This window comes from Macrosteles quadrilineatus, unplaced genomic scaffold (assembly GCF_028750875.1).
Source record: "Macrosteles quadrilineatus isolate MER2022 unplaced genomic scaffold, UCM_ALF_1.0 Scaffold_11__1_contigs__length_5352618, whole genome shotgun sequence".
Lineage (NCBI taxonomy): Eukaryota > Metazoa > Arthropoda > Insecta > Hemiptera > Cicadellidae > Macrosteles > Macrosteles quadrilineatus.
The window spans coordinates 5,317,456-5,335,772 of record NW_026542604.1 but is presented as its reverse complement, the minus strand read 5'-3'; the positions used below and the strand labels follow the sequence as shown (position 1 = coordinate 5,335,772).

The following is an 18,317-nucleotide window of genomic DNA, read 5'->3' as shown; positions in this document are numbered from 1 at the left end:
ATACTGTTGACGTATGGTCAAAAAACACTTTTTACTTTCCTCGTAACAGCAAACCTAAGCACTCGTTAAATCTAATGTTATTAAAATTGGTAATAAATATGTTTTTTTCAAGGAAATATTTGAGTAAAAATGTAATGAGACAAGTTTTCATTCGCTTAGTCTGCAGGTTTGCTGCAGCGGTAGTGTATTTAATCTAAAACTTTATCATAGTAATTTTACTCTAAAACTATGCCAATGATTATAGAATTTGTTAAAATCTATAACTTTTCACTTCTAACAAGAGTGTTGAAAATAATACTTACCTTTTTAGGGTCATTCCTTGGGTGTTTTTTATTCGGCGCTGTAATGCCTGATCAGAAGTCTCGCAAGTTCTGGAATAATCAATAAATAGCATTTTAAAAATATATTTGTATAAGTTAGGTACAAAGATAAATTTATACATATAACCATTCATGATTATATAATGTAGTATGAAAATAGACCTTGTATTATTTGTAGAATATTCATAGCAGATACCCTTGGTTTAGCTCAAGATTGGAGTTTAACACTTTTACTTTGGGATTTTTCCTATGGAAAGAAGCTATTTATAGCATGGTAAGACATAAGCTTGGAACCATTAAAAACTTTGCTAAATTTCTCCTATGTATGAAGATGTTGTAATTGTAGTTTACATGGTAAGGCTAAATTCTGGGAAAACGGAGATGAAATAAGCTTTTCAAACAGTCTCAATGTAATTCTTTTTGGGCTAGAAATCGTCTTCTGATACTGTACATGCCAATGCTTTGTGCAATGATCCATAAGGTAGCTTTTATATTTTTTTGCAGTTTTAATTGTATTACCACCAAAGGTGCAAATCTAGTTTGTTTAACTCAACCCTCTGAAATTATCAAAATAAACTTCCAACAAAAGCGTTGAGTATAATACGTACCTTTTTATGGCCATTCGTTGGGCGTTTTTTATTCGGCGATGAAACGCCTGATCTGGAGTCTCACAAGATCTGGAATTATAATCAATAAAAAACTTCCATCTTATATGTGTGTCTTTTCATGATTTAGATAAATAAGTTCAAAGTTTCCATTCATGATTAAAGATATGGTCCAAAAATGGACAACGTATAAATGTCCGTATAATTCTTTTATAATTATCTTTCACTGTTTATTTCGAACTTGTGTGTAATAAATAAACTTGATGTAAAAGTCGACAGCGAATGTGAGGATGAGAGGAATATGAGAAGAAATATTAACACTTCTATTGCCACCATGAATCATTTGAAGTTTCTAAATATTCTTTGTCAAAATGTAAAACTCTACCTACACTTACCTTAACTTTTGCATTCGCAATCGAGCCTTTTCCTTTCTGGATTTAGCTGTTCCAGCCGAATCATTTTGCTTGGTTTGTTTTATTTTCTTCTTCATTCGAGGCATCTAGTTGTATCACCACACCAAAAACATTTGAATTCTATTAGTTAGTGTAACAAACTCTAAAACAATAAATAATACCAGACACAACTAATTGCTTAATATTACACAGATTATTGTTGCATGTGTCAATTAATTGTATGGGGAAATAAATTTAATACTTACCGGTAATGTACATCTTTATAACATGACCTTTATTAATAACTGATTACCTAATTACCTTACATACGGTACATTTGATTCACATAAATTGATCTATTTAAAGTAACTAAAGTCAATGCTACATTAGACTAACTCTGGTGACCCTAATTAGTTATTCTTTTTAAGGACTTCCCCACCAACAAAAGGAGGAGGTTTTCAACTCGTTTGTGTCAATGTTTTTTTTTTTAATGTATTTTCACCAAATTCTCTGTGATTATTGAGTAAATTGTGCTCAAGGTATTATAATCAGATTGTTTGCCCTTTTGTTCTGTATTTGTAATGCTACCTAGTTTAGATGATTTGTTGAAAAACATATGTTACGGATATTTTAATTGTTTGCCTTTTTATTGCTGGCCTATATTGAAAATAATGCCATGATGACCAAACCCCTTGAGATTCTTATTAAATTTCTAAAAGTTTAAATTCACATTTAGAAAAGCCCTTTATTCCAATTTGTACTATTTTGGATTAATGCCTTCCCCGCAAATAGTCTTTAGTTTTTGTCGCGTGTAGCCTTTTGGCTAGTTACTACGACTGTGTTAAATTTCCTGTTTGCTTTAGCCTCCGCAAGGATTATGTACAAAATAAAAAAAGGGAGTATAATATATACAAGATTCAATGGCTTCGCTCAATAATTCTTTATTTTAAATAACAGTACGTGGAGGCAAAGCTTTTCTCAAAAACTCATTGCCTTCAGTTGTCTAATAGAATCCTGTTTATAGTCAAATGCTAATAGAATTAAAATATAATAGTAGTTTTAGGTGGCTAGTAAACGTGTGTACAACCAGCTGGTAATTCTTTGATGGAACACCATTAGGGCCTGTGGTCGTGGTGTAGTGGTTACAGTACTCGGCTGTGAAACTGGAGGTATGGGTTCGAAACCCACCCGCAGCGCTAACTTTTTGACAGAATTTTAGCTTAGAATGTGATTTATTCTTTACTGTAGGCTATTTTTTTTAATTTGTGGCATTTATAATTTTATTTTATGGACAGAATTATTTGTAATTAACTTTGTTTTTTAATCATTTCCCAAACAGACTGATGAAAGTAAGTTAAAATAGGTTTTCTTTATAAGCTAAGTTACTACTTAAGTTAATCGATTCGTCAAATTATATAGACTAATTTAACTTAAACCAGTGAAACCTAACAACTTACTTGTAGACTATACTAAGTTAAGGTTTAATGTTATTGCAATAGTGTGTAGTGTTACAGATTAGTAAGTACAGTATAGGCCTAAATAAATTGGTGGTAGGCTAGGCCTTGTATTTTTGTTAAACGACATCCCTACATCTAATACTTATTAATTAAATCACGAAGCATATAGGCCTAAGTTAATTTTAATTGGTTATTAATTTTGATCTAAGTGGACACAGATATGCTAAGTCCTTTCTTATTTTATGGTCTTTAATAGCTTAAAAACTTACCTCTAACTTAAACCAAAGCCACAAAGATGTAAGTTGCTATAGTAAAATCAACATTGTACTTTCAGATCTAAAAAAGCCTAGGCCTAGTAAGTTACTTATTTAACAATAATTATTGTTTTCAACGTGTACGCAAAGATTAGCCTAGTCCATCGGCAGGAATTTCACTAAGTAGGCTAATGTAGTATGCCACAAAGGACAGATTGTTATTAATTTTGTAGTAACCTGTATTATTAAACAAACAGCTATAAAGAGTATTACTGTTATATTTATTATAAGATTATTAACTTACCTCTTGTATAAAGAATTTTTCTGTATTCTAGATAATAGAACTGTATTATGGATAATGGTTGAATTGATTGTATTAAGTACTCTACAATTCAACATTCAAACAGCATCATTCAAACAAAAACCGATGTATGCACAACAGCTGTACCAGTAATTGTTGAAGCGGGTTAGCCACTGGGATCGTGGAAAGTTCTTCAACTGTTTGCCAGCATTGTTGCCGGGCTAGTTACTGGGATCTAGGAACAACACAACCGTATCGTCATCATTGATTTTAAAATTGTTCGTGGTGTAGTGGATAGCGTACTCGGTTGATAAACGTGAGGTGGCCACTTCGTATCCTGTATGCATCGTCAACTTTTTATCAATGATTTTTCTTAAATACTTAATGCGATTTATTCATAACTATACATCTTTTGTTAAAATTGGGAACATTTAGAATTTTATAGGTGTATACAGCATGTTTTAGTATAAAATAGACAAAGATTAAATTGAACAATGTAAACAGCTGCTTAATAGTAAATGTATTCATATTTGTGATGTAAAGCTGAGTTTTAATACTGCACATAAACTGTATACAAATGAATGCCAACTAATATATTAAAGTTCAATAATTTATTATTGGAAGCTGTGAAATTATAATGATATATAGACATAGACGCCAAACTGTTTACTCCATGAATAAAAGAGCTTAGAGTAAAGATCGTTCTCTCTGTCTTAAGTAGACAACAAAATTGTTGGTTGCAAAACGTAAACAAATAAAAAGAAGAAGAAGGTAGCTCCTAATGTTATTCTTATGGGACAAATTTAAAAATGTTTTTTAAGGGTTTTATAATTACTACTGATCGGAATCGTCTAGAATTTTAATGAGGTCTTCCCACTGGTGTCATAATTATTTGTGCAAAATTTGAACGCTATAAGTGCAATGGTTCTTGAGTTTTAGGTGCGAACACACACACACACATACTCCAGCGGACAACTTTTCTCCGACTCCGCTATACACGATACATAGATTCGTTCACTTCGTTCACTCATCTACAAGTACAATACCGCTATTTTAGGAACTATTTCAAATCAAATACATTTATAATTGTGAAAGAAGAAAAAAGAATAATCAAATAGGGCTGTAATAATATGTCAGATAGCATTACTCACTGCTCCATTATAAAATGTCGGATATTTCCTGTTTTTGTTTTTATGAAGCGAGTGGTTTTTTTACACCAAAGTTGCACTTATTTAAGTAAGTTAAACCATTGACTATATACCATAACGTGTATAGTCAATGGTTAAACTCATGGCATTCCAACAACGTGACTAAAATTCAGGCATTGGCTTGTAGATGAGTTTTTTTCTTAAATAAAATTACACTATTTATTATATTATACACTTTACAGCTCAAATTCTAGATTTAGCTAAGCAAAGAAAACAACAGTAATTTGCGAATCATTAATTTTATACAGGTATGTTAATGATGTAGACATACATAAATTTGCTTTTAAACGGATATTTTAAATTTTATATACAATAAATTAAATTTTAATTTTGAATAAGCTACGCCTAATATATATCAAAGCAGCAATCAATCTTATGAGCCAACAAGTCCTATCGGTGACATGCCAGCCAACAGCTCCAGTAACTAGTTTGACACTTAACACAGCCACAAGATAGTCAACTTGTGATTTGGTGCTGAGAGCCAAAGCCTTTGGTAAAAACAAGGAATTTCATGCTCGCAAATACAGTAATTCAACTTGAATTGAAGACTCGCATAGAAGGAAACTCATGATGGATGACTTGAGGTGGAAATTATTGATTTGAAACAAACCGTTCGTCTTAAATTGATTGAATGAAGTACCCCCTCCTATCCCACCAAATAAACACCAATAAATAATATACAGTTATTAGCGAATTTTTCAAATTAGGAATAATCTATTTTAAATGTGTTTTGTTTAAGGATAATTAAAATCTTATGTTTACTATTTGAGAACTAAATTGTCAAATACAAACATAATTCGTATTAAACATTATTTTATAGCTTTATGTAATACAAACATTTTGGCGGAGTCATAATTTTACCATTTCATTCGTTTCGAAATGGCGACCCATTTTGTGGAAAATATACTTTTTAAATAATTTATTTTTCTAGGAAACAGAGATCTCTGTACTCGAATTAAATTATCTAATTTCATATGAGCTAGGTTTTAATATACAACTTAAGAAAGCAAAACTGGACAACTGCGACATTCATCATGTATAAATTATGATTGGATGTCCGTTCAAATGATTCGAAATGAAACGTTTTATTTGTCCATTTCAAAACGATGTAGCCTTTACCCACTCCTTATGTACAATTCACTATAGGAATAACTATATAAAAAGAATTGGCACCTCAGCAAAAACTCGTTTGGTAAAAACAATAAATATAGGGAAATCATTTGACTTATAATTTATGCACCAAGTTGAGTTTACTTTTGTAATAGGTCAACATCTCTAAATGCATTGTTTAGCAATTAATTTACCTTTTATAGAGTAGATGTATGCTTAAATATTTTAGTATGGTCCAAAATATAAAATAATGTTACTATATTTTACCACTTGGCATTTTAGACACTGTGACACAAGCATAACGTACAACAGAAACTTGTCAACATCTGTCTCGACATGTATCGATAGCACAAGTATCCTGGGACTAGAAACATGTCACGTTTGGAGACAAGGGAAGACTTTATGTCGAACAAGTAAAGGTTTTCCCAAAATCTAACATAAAAATAGATTTTCACCCCGGTTAATAAATTTAGAAAATCCATTATCATAGAAGTGTGTAAAAGTCAAAATAAACGCACTTATTTTATATACTAGAGGAATTGCTTCAAACAAAGAATTTCAATTTAATCATAAATTTATGGATTAGTTATGTCTCTTGCAGCGTATCTTAGTTATTCTGGTTATGTTTGTATGATATATGATTTTTCTGTATGTTTACGATTTTGAAAGGTTTGGCCGAATCAGATTAAATATGTCAAGCAAAAATGTGTGTTCATGGAACATAAAGCAGACTAGGAGTGATTGATATTCGTTCGCTCTGTTTTGCAGACTTTTCACAACCATAAACTATAAAGAAATTTTTGCTGATGTACTTATATTCCAGTGGATATTTAGTATAAAAGATGTAGAAAATTTATGGAAATTCAGATATCGTACAGAAAATATGTAGGAAATGCTTATATATTCCAATTTTATATCACATTTCATCCGTGGAATTGTAAATCTACGATTTCTATTCAATTTCCATGAGAACCAGGAGTTGCTTGTTACGAATTTTGTAATAAAATTTACTATACTTTACATGACAGTACGAACAGAAAAAGGAAATATCTCCTTTAAAATTGCAGCAAGCCAGCCTGAAAACATAAAAGATTTTAGTTAGTTCAGTTTCTATTTCAGTTTGCATGGTCAAGAAGTTAAAAATTCAAATTTAAACAAGTCCTAATGTTACGTTTTATTTTCATGCTGGAAACAACTTCAACATGTCAATGAAAATTGCACTCCACGGTAGGGGTTGGTCAAAGGCTTGACAAGATAGCTTTGAAAGCACGGGTAAAGATTAGTATTCGGTTTTAACATCGGAAATAGGACGGAAACCTTCCATGCCTAAAACACTATCCCAATAATATTATAGAAACGAGGTGCATACAGGAGATACAGATCCACAGATATGATTTCGAAATATTATGATGAAATTATACACATTGTGCAATTTACTATTAACGTATTTTAAATCACTCATTTTAGTAAAGAGTGTTTATAAAAGCAGTGTAGTTTGTGTATGTACTTCTAAAAAAATATGAAGAGTTATTTACTTATAAATAGTGATAGATCATTTACATTCATTTAAGTCAACATTACACCAGGAGTAATTGTTCTTCTTGAATAGATGACAGCAACAAATTTGGTATTCAAGAGCTTATCTTGATTGAGCTCCCAGTGAAGTATATTACTGTCAATAGGGATGTTTGGAACCAAGCTATAGTGGAAAATTCCGTTTACTTACGTCCATACTATTAACCCAGAATAGGGAGTTTGAGATTTTTCTAATTGTTAATACACGAGATAAAATTTGCTTTAAAACTAGATGAATATTATTATATCTAACTGGATGCTGTACCCGTGCCTCGCAACAGGAAGATGTACCATGCCTAATCCAAACACTTGTTAAGTAGATCGAATTTATAAACAAAGAGCCACCAAATTTTTACAAAAAAGTATGACTTACACTGTTATTGTCCTACTGTTTACATTGAAATATATCAATAACATAATTTTCATAACTTATGGTTATAGAATCTTTCTTTATTTCTATTATCAATCTCATAAATAAACATTGGGCCTACCACATAGTTGTGTAATAGCTATTTAACTTACAAGTGTAGTAAGAGCGTTTTTACATCACTTAGGTGAGGTGAATTATGCAACTCGCTTCCGCTCGTTGCACAACATTCACCTGCGTGATGTAATAGCTATTTACATTACAAGTGTAGTAAGAGCGTTTTTACATCACGCAGGTGAATGTTGTGCAACGAGCGAAGGCGAGTTGCATAATTCACCGAAGTGATGTAAACACGCTCTTGCTTAACGTGTAACGTACAAGATTTTACCTGACCCGACAATATTCAGGAGGTTACGAGCAATATGCTTCATTATCAATTTCACTCATCTTCTAACAGTAACATTCATTTACAAACAAAAGCTAGGTTAGGAAAATTCTTCAAAGCATAACAATAAAATTCAAACACACAGACACAGCTGATTTCTAGCGTTGAACGTCGTTGGCTCCATAGAGGTATATTTTTTAAGTTATCCACTCAATGTTATTTAAATGGGTTTCATTACATCACCGAGTGATTTTTTTCAACTTTACATCACTCGAGAAGTAAGGAAGTTGTATACATCACGCTTGGGATAGGGAAGTTTAACATGGCGGGTTAGGTAAAATGTTATTATTTAATATAATAATTATATTATAATAATAACTAGGAGTACGCTTATTCTGCGCGTAACGGGATGAGTGAACTCAGAATAGTTATTTTAATGTGCATTAGTACAACAATTTTTATATTTTTGTATATGTTTCTTTCATAATATACACACACATAGATAATTATTTTGAAACAAAGAATAATATAATATCGTAACCGTTTATTAATTGTTGTCAATGGTTATATCAATTTGTCAAAGAATAAAGAACTTGGAATAATAATTTTTCACAAAAATTCAGGATTTCGTAAAATGATTATGTTACAAACTATTTTATTAACACAATTTTACTCTTACAATTTTACCCTTATGTACAGTAAGAGCATAAATAGGCCTACTAAGATTTCAAGTGTGTGTAATATTATTCCTCTTATTTCAAATAAAACTTAAGTCATTATTTTCAAATCTGGAGTCATTTGTTTTAATTACTTTACATTGTAGCGATATTGCTTGAAAATTATGGGAATTGTTCTTTACTTTGAAAGTGGCAATGTGTTCAGAAATTTCATAAAATTTTAGCTATAACCTTTTGATTTTGTAACACATTACAGTACTTCAAATTGGAAATACCATTTTCCATACTTTTGAAAGCTACAAGTAATTTGAAATTGCCAATGAATTTGAAACTTTTAAACTGAAATAAAATGATTGTAGTGAAATTATGCAATTAATGTTTAATATTGGTTATTTAACCAAATTACAAAAATAATAATACAGCAATAAATAATAAAAATAAAAAATATATATATAAATAGTTTAAAATATACGTATATACAAACTCACTTAATTAAAACAAATTAAACTGTCATAGTGCACTCGACTCACAGGGCCAGCACATCCCCTAACAGCTGCGAGCCGGTACACTATAGCAATTTCCCTATCACTCTCCCCCCCTGAGATGATCCTTTGACACCGAAAACCATCACCACCGTCTTCGAAATATGTTGTAAGTGTTATATTGTGCAATTGAGCGATGGTCACAATGGTTTCGGTGCCACCCCACTCGTCCACAGAAAGATTTTCCAGGAAGCAATTCAACCTTTCCTCCCAAGGAACAATAACTCCATTTCGCACTGCTGGATATTTCGTCAAGTTGGCACTTATAGAGTCCTCCAGCTGTGCGCGCCAAAGGCCTGTAACATTAAACTTTTATTAATCCTAATAATTTTAAGTAATTTTATTTAATATCGATACAATAATGTTATACATAAGGTTTAATGTTGATTAGCCCTATATAAAATTTAATTTTATCAAATAAAATTTCTATATAATTGCATTTCGTTTTTTCGAAGTTTGTTGATTTTTTTATATAACAAGGTATATTGTAAAATTGGCAAAACTCAATTTTTACTCCATAAACTCCCGTTCCCATGGTCCGATGATGCAGATCGGCAAACCTATTCAAGTTTATCCCACCTTACACTTAAAACCAAATTTCATCAAGATCTGAAAAAATAGTTATCGTGTTCACGTACGCATATATATATTTAAATCTATATGTATATACATATATAAATTTATATATAATTCAAACGAATGGTGTTTTTGGCCTTTGGGGACATTAAAATAAAAGAGTAAATCGGTCCCGGACCCAGGTCTTATCATCCCACTTACGGTATTAGCTACTTCTGGCTTTCCTATAGGGAAATTTGCTAAAATCAAGCTGTGTATGTCATAATCTATTTATTGTTTGTAATATCTGTGTGTGCCCTATAATTGAATAAATTATAGAAAAACTCAAGTTTATTGTCGAGTGGCAACAGGATATTGATAAAGGTAAACACAGTAAACTGTCTCAATGACCTAATAGAAAATAAAGAAAAGTTCTAGGATCTTCCTTATTTTTTAAAACTTGGTATGATGTTTCATATAGTTGAGTTGAATTATACCATGAAATTCCCTTTTAGCGAATTTCTTTAAGTATGTGTGCCCGTTGGCACAATATCTCGAGGAAAATTAATATGATTTTGATAAAATTTTGTACAGGTTCTTGAACCAGCATGATCGGACCATGGTAATGGGGTTTTAAAGGGGTTGAATAAGGTAAAAGTGGGGGTTCTAATTTTTGACCTTCAAATTAAAAAAAATCCGATTTCTTTACAAACTATTCTGAATAGACTAAATAAATAAATTAATTAATAATTAATTAGTTATTTAAGTAAATAATTAGTAATAAACTAATTTAATGTGCTATATTGAAGTTTTATTTATGACTGTTGTTTATGGATAAAATTTAAAAAAAAATTCTTTAAAACTCTAAAGGTTATTCTGCTAAGAATAAGTAACACTGTTATGGTTTGCTTGTTTATAGAAAATTTTTGATCAAACTTGGTATATTTGTTTAATTTATACTATTAATAATAATATAATTATACTATTTAATTTAAGCTATTAATATTTTACTAACAATACACCTTTTTACCCTGCTTGTAGCAGTAAACCTAGGTAATTGTTAAACCTAATGTGTTTTAAATAGATTGAATTGAAAATTAAAACAGGCAAATAGAAATTCATGTATACTGCAGGTTTGCTAAAACCGGGGTGTTTTGAATTTTGTTAGCAGCTTGTTATTATTTTAGGGAATTTTTCTGTACGTTTTTTCATGAACATACAATGACAAAACTTGATTTGAATATTTATTTAAATTATCAATTCAATCAATTAAAGTTCGCTGACTATACAGGTTTGCTGCAAGGGATGTATTTATATAATATTTTGCATTTTTATTAGTGGTCGCATTTGAATTTGAATTGTGGCTAGGAATTCAACTAATTATTTTTTTTTACCTAATTTAAATACATATTATAGTATATTTAGTTTGATTGTTATATTTATGTACCGGAATGCAAGTCCTGCTGACGAATATACTCCACAACCCTTTTTCGTAAATTTTTGACAAATTCCATATGATTGGGGTTAATGGGGGAAGAGAGTCCAAGCTGGTGAAGGACAGCTGAGAAGAGGCAATGACCGTCGCCGGGCATCACGACAACGGTCACAATTCCCTCGTGTACTCTGACTGTCTCTTCCCGCAGTGCAGAAGGTTGTGGTGGAGCAGGAGTCTTGGGTCGGTAAAGTGGGGATGGAGCAGGTACAGGTGGTGGTGGTGGAGCAGGTACAGGTGGTGGTGGTGGAGCAGGTACAGGTGGTGATGGTAGAGCAGGTGCAGGTAGTGGTTGTGGAGCAGGTACAGGTGGTGGGGATGGAGCAGGTGCAGGTGGTTGTGGACACCTCACAGGTATAAATGATGACAACCGAAAGGGCAAACCCTGAGCCATCTTCATGATGTTACCCTCTGCTTGCAGTTTGTCCTGATGGTAAAATATTGCAATATAATAAAACTTTATTACATTCTTATTATTTTTTAAAATATTTCGTGATCTTGGGGGTTTGAGATTGTCATTCCACAAAAAATGCATTTTGATAGGTAATGAAAGTATAATAAACTTGCTATATTTATATTTATTTTAAATAGGTACCTACTTGTTTTAATGATTATTTTAATTAAAAATGTTACTCTTTATTAAGTTTATAAAATTCGAAAATAGTTTATTTATATCTATAATATTATGACCACGATTTGATTTCTGTATTTTTGTTTAAATCGGATGTATGCTAAGTTTTATACATGTTTAAAACATACATACAATTTAACTTAGGCTGAAATTTTACACAAAGGTAGATTTGGAATTTGTTTGTAGACAAATAGGTATTCACTTCCATGAAATCTTTTCAGATGCTACATGAACGTACTTGCAATATCTAAGTTTTAGGGGAATATAAACATTCAAATATCTATATGTAGAAACTACAATTTGACATTTCGAAGAGAATAAAAATAATATTGATTTGAATGTAAATTCAATTTTCCCATAATTAAGGTCAACTGTCCTGTTCAAAAATTTGGTTGCTGCTAGCTTTTTATAAGATAAAAAATCAAGAATATATGAATCAACAGATATATAAGCCTATAATTTTAATTAATCAAATTCATCCATTACTATTTAATGAATTAAATATTTTCATCACAACTGCCCTGGCATTAAAAAACACAAAAAGGAACATAACCCAGTTAGGGAGAATATTTTATTCAATTAATTAACCAAATACGGATTAAACTTGTAATCTATATATGAGGGGAAATAAGTACAGTATAAAAAAGATTACAGTATCATTCTATTTTATTAATTGGAAATACATTAATTAATGTATATTGTATATTATGTATACTTATTTCATCACAAAAGTGCTAACCTTCAAAGAATTCTTATGATGCAAATCATCCAGTCGCTTTCTGATAAATGGTGGATTGATTGCCAATCCATCCAACGTCTTGCAGCGAGAGAGAGCAACGTAGGAGAGACCGATCGTGAACTCTGTACGCCCCAAGTCCACGACAACCTAATAATAATTTAAAAGTATTACATAAAAACCAAATAATTCATTTTAACTTTTCTGTTAGAAAGTTGAATCTCTAAGCATCTGTTATTTTAGACGTTTAAAATTTTAACGAACTATTTTCTTTATTACTATTGTGCTGACTGACAATATATATACAGTCATATACATATTAAAATGAACTAATAGTGTTTTTTGGCATATAGGGGCTTCAAAACGAATATGTATAACGGTTTCAATCTTAAAGGCTTACCACACAACCTATGGTAATAGATTCTTGTCCATAAGGGAAATTCAATAAAATGGGGGTTTTATAGACTTGTCGATTATATTTTGATTTAGCTCAGTTGAGGATGTATGATTTTAAATATTTTACGATAAATTTTACATATTTCATTTATATTATATAAGTCTAAAAGTTATTAGTTTCTTGTTTGGAAATTAAACAGATTCTTTGATAAACTTTACATGATTTTATATATGTAGATTGTTATTACTCGTAAACAACACATAGACCTATTTTTGCTATTGAAATACACTCTGGCAAACCTTATCCAGGCCCTAATGTTTGAAATTTAGATGATTGAAAAATAATAAAAGTAATTTATTTATATATTGAAATGGAAACTTAATATATGTTGGTATATTTTAACGGATTTATAAAGCAGGTACAGGAATTATGAATAGCAAATCAAACTGTAAATGTTTGAAATTATTTGGACGTGCACCATAAATTATAGTTCAGAGTAATATTATAGTAATTATAGTATATGGAATTGTCTAGGTATACGAACCTAGCAAATTAAATGCAAACGTAACTGTAGATTGATAAATACTATTGCCTTTAAATATAAACCCATTGAAGAATTGCCATAGTATTAACGTCATGTATATAGTAAAAATACATTATAGCTATTTATTTTTAGAATAATAATTTATATTTTGCCTAAAATCAAATGACAACTTACCCGGTCGTATGTTTGGCCTTGAGATTGGTGGACTGTGCTTGCCCAAGCCAGATCCAAAGGAATCTGCTCTCTTGTGCAAGTTGCATTTCCTTTCTTCCATGATCTTATTATCGGAGAGATCGGAAATGTATCTCGCTGCATCCTCGGTCCAGAATATTTGGCGAAATTCACCATGACAGCTATTGGTAGATCATTTGGGGTGGATTTTCCAGACTCGTATACAATTGCCACGACTTCGCCGATGGCACCGTTGACAAGCCCAGAAGCCACCCACAAGTTGGCCTTGAGCACAACTAAAGCTCCTTCCGCGAGGTAGATCACCTTCTGGAGACCTCCAGCGTCATCGCTAGTTCCCTGACTTGCCACCAAGTTGTTGTGTTTAGCAGGGATGCGAGCTACTGGGGAATGCAGGCCTAGTAGTCGGTTTAGGTTGAAAGCTTTAGCCGTCATTCTCAGGGAAAAGATGTGAATGGCATCGTTGAAGTTTCGTCGTTCTTCTTCCGTCAAGTTGATATAAAAGCGGTTACTGAAAACTGCATATGTTGCGACCGTGCAACAACCCCTGGCAACCTCGTCAAGGGCTTGCCTATAAAAATAATTATAAATTATGTAATGGTTTATTGTTGTTCTCAAAACTATGTTATTTTTTTAGTAAAGAGTCACAGTATATTTATATATGAAATGCTTATATGACATACACATTAAAAAATTTAGAATTTCCATAGTATACATGAAATTATATACTATTAATACATATCATCTATATATTAATAGGCAAGAAAATCTCTTTATATTTTTTTCTCAGCTCGTTTGCATCGCAGGGAACATCTACGCATATTGTTAGAAAGATATTTTACTGTAGATGTGCAGAATCTCTTTAATGATAAAGGCAAAAATAAGCACATAAAATTAATTTAAAATAAATGACATGGGCCTTATAGGTTGCCATGCTGGTGCCGAAATCTGCATCTACAAAAGACGAAGTGCGTTTGTATGTATATGACATATGGACTCCGAAACCCAGAGATTTTTAAGAGGTCCAGTGTCAGACTTTTGGAATGACAATGTTTACAAGTAAATATAATTTAAGCATATGATTACATTCACCAACTGTTTTGTAGGTTTGAATAATCACAAAATTCTGCATTAGTCATAATTTGAAATAGTGCCACACTGTTTCCACAGAATGCTTCACAGAAATCTGTTTACTAATATGTAAGTAGCTGTTTCAGTTTAACTAAAATGTTTCAAGTATTGTCCATAAAGTAGGGCTTTATATCCCGTTGCAAGGCATGGGGTCAGCCGCTAGTATGAAATACTTAATATTATTCAATTTAGCCATAATTCAATATTTACACTATGAAATGCCATAATAATAATTGTCAAAGTTTATTTTATCGAAATCATGGGCTTACCTAAAGGTGTTATCAGTCTGTCTCATTGATTGAGTCAAGACAACAGCATGTTGGAACTGAGACACAGCAAATGCTCCTTTTATTTCAAGTTCACTCTTCGCTGATGGGGAATAGAGTGGTTTGCTTGCAACTGGGGGTAGCTGTCTGATGTCTCCTATGAGGTAGATACGAATCCCTCCAAAAATCTAAAAATTAATAAATAATTATAAGCAAGGACAGCTAGTTTGGTTAGATTTATTTTATATCCATAAGCAATCTATATAGGTAATTAATATTGTACTACAATTAGAGCTTTAAATTTCACTTAAACCCAAAAAATTCTCAAATAATATTATTTTTTCAGAATTGAGAAAGAGAATGCAATCCTAATACTAAAATGTTAATCATTTCTACCTCTGGTACACAAAATATATTTTCTTATATTTTCTGATATTTTCTTTATTTAATTAAAAAACAAGATTTTGAACTTAAAAAAAAATGTGTGTTATAAGGTGGAAAAAAATGTTTAATCACAATAGTTCCAAACCTGTGTATAACTCAATATAGGGCTGAGGAGAGTAATAACAATAGTTCAAACTGAATAATAATTTTTCAATGTGATATGTTATTAGTAAATGCCAAAAACAAAATTCATTATAAAACTTTTATATAAATTACTACCTGAGAGTTACACTGAGGCTTGGATTCTGCACATCTTTGCTCTATCATCCCAAAAAGTGAAAGTCCTATCATCGAATACTCATCGATGATGATGAAACGGATCTTATCCATGTCTTCAAGGAATCTGTAAATACTATTAAAATAAATACTATTGCCTTTAAATATAAACCCATTGAAGAATTGCCATAGTATTAACGTCATGTATATAGTAAAAATACATTATAGCTATTTATTTTTAGAATAATAATTTATATTTTGCCTAAAATCAAATGACAACTTACCCGGTCGTATGTTTGGCCTTGAGATTGGTGGACTGTGCTTGCCCAAGCCAGATCCAAAGGAATCTGCTCTCTTGTGCAAGTTGCATTTCCTTTCTTCCATGATCTTATTATCGGAGAGATCGGAAATGTATCTCGCTGCATCCTCGGTCCAGAATATTTGGCGAAATTCACCATGACAGCTATTGGTAGATCATTTGGGGTGGATTTTCCAGACTCGTATACAATTGCCACGACTTCGCCGATGGCACCGTTGACAAGCCCAGAAGCCACCCACAAGTTGGCCTTGAGCACAACTAAAGCTCCTTCCGCGAGGTAGATCACCTTCTGGAGACCTCCAGCGTCATCGCTAGTTCCCTGACTTGCCACCAAGTTGTTGTGTTTAGCAGGGATGCGAGCTACTGGGGAATGCAGGCCTAGTAGTCGGTTTAGGTTGAAAGCTTTAGCCGTCATTCTCAGGGAAAAGATGTGAATGGCATCGTTGAAGTTTCGTCGTTCTTCTTCCGTCAAGTTGATATAAAAGCGGTTACTGAAAACTGCATATGTTGCGACCGTGCAACAACCCCTGGCAACCTCGTCAAGGGCTTGCCTATAAAAATAATTATAAATTATGTAATGGTTTATTGTTGTTCTCAAAACTATGTTATTTTTTTAGTAAAGAGTCACAGTATATTTATATATGAAATGCTTATATGACATACACATTAAAAAATTTAGAATTTCCATAGTATACATGAAATTATATACTATTAATACATATCATCTATATATTAATAGGCAAGAAAATCTCTTTATATTTTTTTCTCAGCTCGTTTGCATCGCAGGGAACATCTACGCATATTGTTAGAAAGATATTTTACTGTAGATGTGCAGAATCTCTTTAATGATAAAGGCAAAAATAAGCACATAAAATTAATTTAAAATAAATGACATGGGCCTTATAGGTTGCCATGCTGGTGCCGAAATCTGCATCTACAAAAGACGAAGTGCGTTTGTATGTATATGACATATGGACTCCGAAACCCAGAGATTTTTAAGAGGTCCAGTGTCAGACTTTTGGAATGACAATGTTTACAAGTAAATATAATTTAAGCATATGATTACATTCACCAACTGTTTTGTAGGTTTGAATAATCACAAAATTCTGCATTAGTCATAATTTGAAATAGTGCCACACTGTTTCCACAGAATGCTTCACAGAAATCTGTTTACTAATATGTAAGTAGCTGTTTCAGTTTAACTAAAATGTTTCAAGTATTGTCCATAAAGTAGGGCTTTATATCCCGTTGCAAGGCATGGGGTCAGCCGCTAGTATGAAATACTTAATATTATTCAATTTAGCCATAATTCAATATTTACACTATGAAATGCCATAATAATAATTGTCAAAGTTTATTTTATCGAAATCATGGGCTTACCTAAAGGTGTTATCAGTCTGTCTCATTGATTGAGTCAAGACAACAGCATGTTGGAACTGAGACACAGCAAATGCTCCTTTTATTTCAAGTTCACTCTTCGCTGATGGGGAATAGAGTGGTTTGCTTGCAACTGGGGGTAGCTGTCTGATGTCTCCTATGAGGTAGATACGAATCCCTCCAAAAATCTAAAAATTAATAAATAATTATAAGCAAGGACAGCTAGTTTGGTTAGATTTATTTTATATCCATAAGCAATCTATATAGGTAATTAATATTGTACTACAATTAGAGCTTTAAATTTCACTTAAACCCAAAAAATTCTCAAATAATATTATTTTTTCAGAATTGAGAAAGAGAATGCAATCCTAATACTAAAATGTTAATCATTTCTACCTCTGGTACACAAAATATATTTTCTTATATTTTCTGATATTTTCTTTATTTAATTAAAAAACAAGATTTTGAACTTAAAAAAAAATGTGTGTTATAAGGTGGAAAAAAATGTTTAATCACAATAGTTCCAAACCTGTGTATAACTCAATATAGGGCTGAGGAGAGTAATAACAATAGTTCAAACTGAATAATAATTTTTCAATGTGATATGTTATTAGTAAATGCCAAAAACAAAATTCATTATAAAACTTTTATATAAATTACTACCTGAGAGTTACACTGAGGCTTGGATTCTGCACATCTTTGCTCTATCATCCCAAAAAGTGAAAGTCCTATCATCGAATACTCATCGATGATGATGAAACGGATCTTATCCATGTCTTCAAGGAATCTGTAAAGCATTTAATTTTTTATTTTGTTGAACGTAAACG

At 31.7% G+C, this 18,317-nt stretch overlaps 1 protein-coding gene and 1 long non-coding RNA gene across 2 annotated transcripts; both read right to left on the bottom strand.

The window, feature by feature from the left end:
• Positions 1-9,174: 9,174 nt before the first annotated feature.
• LOC129004727 (uncharacterized) lies at positions 9,175-13,752 on the bottom strand. The gene is made up of 3 exons (XR_008491748.1): positions 13,723-13,752; positions 12,611-12,757; positions 9,175-9,489 (listed from the first exon to the last, which is right to left on the bottom strand). It is a non-coding gene; the product is annotated as an uncharacterized LOC129004727 (long non-coding RNA).
• Positions 13,753-16,045: 2,293 nt separating this feature from the next.
• Positions 16,046-16,528, bottom strand: LOC129004779 (ATP-dependent DNA helicase PIF1-like). The gene has a single exon (XM_054433406.1). It carries the CDS (start codon positions 16,526-16,528, stop codon positions 16,046-16,048), a length of 483 nt encoding a protein of 160 aa, XP_054289381.1.
• Between the last annotated feature and the right edge of the window lie 1,789 nt (positions 16,529-18,317).

What these genes read in the sequence shown, in the direction of transcription:
- LOC129004779 (XM_054433406.1), bottom strand. Translation starts at nt 16,528, where the DNA reads ATGACGGCTAAAGCTTTCAACCTAAACCGACTACTAGGCCTGCATTCC.